Source organism: Rhyacophila brunnea, unplaced genomic scaffold, assembly GCF_057557595.1.
Source record: "Rhyacophila brunnea isolate RB1 unplaced genomic scaffold, BYU_Rbru_1.0 scaffold_8, whole genome shotgun sequence".
Lineage (NCBI taxonomy): Eukaryota > Metazoa > Arthropoda > Insecta > Trichoptera > Rhyacophilidae > Rhyacophila > Rhyacophila brunnea.
The window spans coordinates 39,391,360-39,397,680 of NW_028233350.1; the positions used below are offsets into that span (position 1 = coordinate 39,391,360).

General features: G+C 35.2%; 1 protein-coding gene across 1 annotated transcript in view; it reads right to left on the bottom strand.

The window, feature by feature from the left end:
• The window catches only part of Mob2 (MOB kinase activator 2), a 394,865-nt gene extending 389,343 nt beyond the window's left edge, over positions 1-5,522 (bottom strand). Inside the window, exons 1-2 of the mRNA XM_085959268.1 lie at positions 5,334-5,522; positions 24-536 (exon numbers count right to left, since the gene is read on the bottom strand). Of these exons, the coding sequence (XP_085815394.1) occupies positions 24-187 (164 nt within the window). The 5' untranslated portion in view covers positions 188-536; positions 5,334-5,522. The remainder of the gene's footprint in view (positions 1-23; positions 537-5,333) is intronic.
• Positions 5,523-6,321: the final 799 nt, after the last annotated feature.

The window sequence follows — 6,321 nt, forward strand, 5'->3', positions numbered from 1 at the left end:
TCTGTAAAACAATATAAACTTACGCGACAAGTCCGCCGAGGAAAGCGACGGGACCTCCACCGATGAGCCTGATCTTCCTGTGGCACGTGTCGAAGAGCGACAACCTGGCGTGGGGCGGCGGCGCCGGGGGTAGGCCGACCAGCGCTGACTGCCCCCCGGCCTGGTGGTGCGCCGGCGAACGCAACATCCTGCCGCTCGCGGAGCCCGAGCTGCTTCGACCCCTCGCCCTAGCTAACAGCCCGCCAACGGCTGAGAGCGCATCATCCACTACCCGCTTCGGGAAAATTTTCACCTCCTCTAATTACACACAATGTTTCAAATGTCCCTCACACAATACCACCAGAATAATCCAAAATCTGTAACACAACGTTCTTCTGAACCAACACTTACGTTGACCAAATTCAAAATTTAACACTACGCAGTTTTTTCAACTGCTTCTCACTTTTAAGACAAATTCAAAAATGTTCACAAAATATAGTATATTATCGACGAGCGATTACTTGGTTATCTGGCGCACTTTTTTGTATCAAAAACTTCTATATATAAAAAAAAAAACAATAATTGACACTTGCTTTATACCTGGTACGCTTTTATACATGGCAATAATATTTCTTCTCACTGCGACGTGAACATAAAAAGAATAAGTACGTTTCAAATTTGCATAAAAATCGTTCATTCATATCTTTCGTATCTGATATATTGTTTATTTATCAATGGAAGGCAGCGTTTTTTAAATTACGTGTAAAAATGGATCGATAGACACAAATTCAATTTCAGTAATATTTTGACACCACGGGTTCAGAGGAATAAAAATAAATATATATCTATAGTATTACAACATCAATAAAATAACGTGCGTTGCAAACATGTCTCCACACTAACTTAAGTAATAAACACAAAGTATTAATATGTTTATTATAATATACATTTATTGTTATTTTATAATATTATGTAACTCTTTTTACGTTGAACAGACAAACGTTATAATGGGATTAATTTTCTTGGTTCCAATCGAGTATTTATTCAGTGGCGGATTTAGGGACGCGGAAGTCAACGCACTGACTGATTTTGAGGTTCCCACGATAAAAAACCGTATATAGCAATTATATGTTTGTTTGTTTAATAAGTAATGAGGTCGTATTGATTTTTTTGATTAGGGATGAAGGAGTTAGGGGGGTGTAAATGAAAATACGACGTAGCAAAATCATGGTTAATAAATGAGGAGTAGGGATGGAAAATTGCCATTGATAGACTACCCATATATAAAAAAAAATCTAGTGTATAAAGTTAGTGCCAAACTTTGAAATAAATCAAACTGAATAAAGAATATATTAATATCGATATTTTCGTAAGACGAAACCAATCTTGGTATTATTACGAATTAGGAAAAATTACTATAAGTAAGTAGCTAAGTACTTAAAATAAAAAATAAATATTATCATACATACTTATTTATCTAAATATTCTAAACAATCATGGCTTTTACCAATTAAATTAATCACACTAACAGGACAATAAAGGGGTAGGTACATTATCCCTACAATGTACAATATTATGATGTAACTTTAGGGCATGCGTTCTCTACCCAGAGATCATAAATTTTGACGTTAGCCATTGCAACACACCTGCAACTGCACAATGGTATTAAAAAAAATGTAAGTTTAGAAAATTATTGGATGTCAAATATTTAGGGACCCAGCAGTTTGGAATCGCTGTTTTAGAATATTAGGGGTGTTAACAATGACATTATGTTAAATAAAATATATATATTTTAGGAGGGTAGGTACAACATTGCAGTTCAAAGGTATGTTTCTTTTAGATTAGTGGTAAAGCAGACTGAAAGATCGATTATTCCGTAAAACGCGCTGGATTTAGAAGTGAGTTGACCCAGTTACAGGTGAAACAGTGAACTGTGGAAATTATTGCATTCGGGTTTAACTAGGTACTTAATATAATATTATTTTTATACAAAGGAACGGATATCCGGCAGACATTTAGGACAAAAACGGAATAATTGAAAAATCATGCCAAAACCAAATTATTGTAAAAATGTTCAGAATCCACTATCTAACCAATAATAAAATTACAGTATTATTTACTGAAATGTGCTGATTGAATAAAAACAATTCTTCAATCCAGTTTTAATTTGCTGTAGGTTAGTACAAATTAATCAGTAGTGTTTAGTTAATTAAGATTGAATTAAAATATTATATATGCAATCCTGGTGTATGTATATCTATCTACGGCAGAATGCTGTAAATAATAATAAATGGTATGCGGATTCCCATAATAAACGATTAAGATATAAATGCGAAAGCCAATCGCTATTACATGCCACGGTTTTGAAGCAAGTTTTGGTTTATCTCTCAATGACGGTCAGGCCATAAAACGCAAGAAATAAAAAGCCTCCGGAACGTCAACCATATTCAGGCAGTTAATTATTGTGCGGGGAGTGTAACTGTCAGGCGTGATATTTTTTAACTCCACCGCCCGACCGCGCTTACCAGGAGCTGTCAAATGTTGTTGAGTAGCACATTTAACATGTCTTACTTGATTCCAAATGCACCCCATTGGAATCTCTCCCCCCCATTGGATTAGTTTATGTAGATTATGGTAAATTATTGTAAACCCTAGGTAAGTTAAAAAAAATATATTGATGAATATTTTCGTCTATTACCTTGGGAAACAATATTTAATAATATTATTAATGACATGACACAAAAGTATTCCGTTATAAATCTTTTCGTGGATCATATAAATAAGGCACAGTAAAAACAATACGAAAGGTGAACACGGGGCTTCGTGGGAGTGGAAAAAAATGTTTTTTTTTTATTTAAAAAAATTTACGAAAGTTTACCACACAAAAGGGCCGGTGTACCCAGCGTCAGCCGCGAGCTACAAACCGAAACAGAAAACCGAACGCGGATAAAATTAAATATTATTTTATTACTGCGAGATCTCAAGAGTCACGAATGTTTTAAGGCAGAAAATGACGATTATCACACGCAGGCGCGCACACAGAAAAATGTTGTGGGGGAGGTCCATTTCGAAAAATGTTCATAATAAATTATTAAGGCAGTGAGAGGGTGCGGGATTAATAAAATCTGTCAGTTGCCATTAGCCCTCATACATCGTCGCTTAAACCACGGATCACCAATTTTCCAGGCACATTCCCCATACCCAGGCACACTGCACTTTCACTAAAACGATGAAGACCTGACCTGCAGTTATAGCTACAGGTGCTCAACTACGAGTCATCGCGACCTGTCGCATCCGCAAATGGTTTTCGAAGGCGCACGAACTGTCATAATTGTTAGGATATTTAGCGTCCGTTCATGTCGTCCGCGCTGTCTTGTATTTTAAACATGCAGCGTAAGAATATTAAAACAAACATTAAATGCCTCAGATAGTTGCACTAATTTATGAGTGCCATGGGTCTTTCCGACAACCAAATCATTCGGACCACGGTCTTCAGTCATGAGATCCTGACAAAGAAGAAGTAATAAATATTCCATTCACCTAAATAATTAACTCGGAAATAACGGAAACTGAAATACCTAACGGGTAAGGAGAAGCAGGCAACTGATCTCAAGTGAGGAGGAATACGGGATAAATTTAAACACGTGTCAAAAATACGTCACACGTCGAATACTGACAACTGCTCTCGGTTTATGCATTGACGCTCATTTAATATTGGTGTATTACACGTCTATACATTCGTGGCTCATTTTCGTAGGACACTCACAGATTCAAAACCCTGCGTCAAAATTTACTGTATTGGTATATATAGGTAGTCTATCGGAATTATATTTATTATCTGTTCTGTGGGGAGATCCGAACCCGAAAAACCCCTCTCGTGTGCACGCCTGATCACACGACGTGAAATTATTGTTACTACAATACGGTTTCAAAAGAACCAGATTATTAGCCGGCGTGTCATCACAAAATGCAGCTATACAGTCATGCGGCAATCAAATCCATCAGCTGAAGACTTACTCAACCATTTCGCCGATAATTTCATAAATCAAACTTCGTGTTTATTGAAAAGATAAGAACACCAATCGGTTGTATTAATCTTTAGATTAAAGACAATAGGTGTTGATAGCACAGATGTTACTAATTTATATTGAAGCTAATACTCACAAGCTTAATACTCGCAAATGCACGAATGCAAGAATTTATGCAATCGTCATGGTGACGATTCGAACAATATGTTTTTGTGAAAACTAAACGAACTTTTTTAAAACTTGAGTCGGCATTTACTTGGTAGAATTCCATTTTACAAGTGATAATATAAATTACCTAGATCAAATTCTACAACACCTAGAGTTTTTTTAAGTAAGACTTAAAAGAAAGCATCAGTGTATACATTTTTAATGTCACTTTCGTGTCGAGGCAACCAACTATCTACCTATTCTTTGTAATGATTTCTTTATTGTGTTGAGTGCACGCGTAGATTTGGTGTGATTGAAACTTACAAAGTACAAAAACTACAAAGCAGTCATATTATTTAAATTAATAATGCCACATATGATAACTGCTTTTATTTTTTTTAAATAAAAATTACGTTTACAAAACCTCCGAAAACTATTTTGAAAACTTGACTAAAAATCGAAAAACTATTTGTAGCTTAGATAATACATTGTCATATAGGTACCCATGTATTCCCAAAAATCTTCATAAGTAGGTACTAGGTACGCATATATTTTGTTTAATTCTTTAGGATTAGGTCTTAGGAAGATGTTTTCTATGCGAAAAAGTCAGTCGAAATCGTGCGATGTTTTTAATGAATATTGTGGAATCAAGCAATTTAAATAATATGAATATAAATAACAAGAATTTAATCACTTATTGCAATTATTAGGTACATTTAGTCTGTCTTTCGTATGGTTGAATACCTATATTTTTATAACACAAACAATAGTTAAGGATGGCATTTTATCATTACTTATTTATTTATCTGATGTCAATTTTTAAAAATTAGTTTTGCTATGTGTCAATATACATTTTATGTCTAGCCAACAATAATTTGTTTTCAAAAAATTAAAATAATATCATTGATAAAAATGGAAACCGGTAGAGCAGCTGCCGAAATTGCTAATAGATAATTTCGATACATAGTAACATTGTTTAGTTTATAGTTGTCAGTTGTTGACAATCAGTTTGTTGTAAATTGAGATAAGTCAATGCGGAGACAGATGTGCAATGTATACAAAATAAAATCAAACAAATTCTTCACTTTTATTCTTTTTACGTCACACAGCACGAAATTACCAAGTGCGTTACGAAACTTGGATCGAGTATAAAACAAAACAATAACCACAGAAACTTACGTCGAATAAAAAAACAACAACGATTGGACGACGAAAATTCGAAATTGGAACGGCAAACAACGGATCTGTGCGCTTTATTTCGACGAATGTCAAAAAAATGTTTTCGGTGACAGTTCGCGCTGCGGCGGCGGTCAATCGCAACACAAAAAACGCGGCGCGGCTCTAGCGAAACGACCCGAACCTCGGCGCGCTCGGAAAAGAACTGCCGCAAACCAGCTGACAGCATCGCGCCGGCGCGCATGCGCTGTGACGCATTGGCTTTGCGTCGACGTAATGTTCCATGTTCACGAGTTAGTTTTGCGAAAATGCGCCAGTTTTCAAGATGAATGGATGTTTAGGTGTTATCTGAGATATTATGATTCTTCTAATGATACATAGTATCATCTTTTATTGCTCAAAACAACTACATAATAATATGTATCAGATAAGGTTAAAAAATGCTAGATGGCAGAAAAAAATAAGTAGGTACTATATATTATTAAAATAGGTGGGTAGTTTAACACGCCTGGCGTGTGGCCATTAGATACATAGGTATACATTCACCGTTGACCAGTTAATTACCACATTCAATTATCATGCTAATTGCTACACGCTAGACGTGTCTTGATCACTGGTCGAGTTGTGGTTATTAACTGGTCAGAAGTAAATGGGTTAAAGAAAATTATATTGTTTCGTAAATATTAAATAAATTACATACATATAAACTTCGTCATAAAACTAAAAATTATTACAGTTACGAAATTTGGTCGAAAACATACAATATAAAAAAATAATTTTTAAGCAAATCTGGTGTAATACCCTATCGTCCTTTGATTCAATCAAGCACATATTGAAAACACAACAAATGTACACTACTTTGGCCAGCCGCTGACGCGCGACCCACGGCTTCGTAACTATTAATTTTCAAAAACAATTTCAAATTTATTAATTTTATATTTAATGACCATGACAAATTCAAAGTGTTCACGGCATGACATAAAAATTAAGT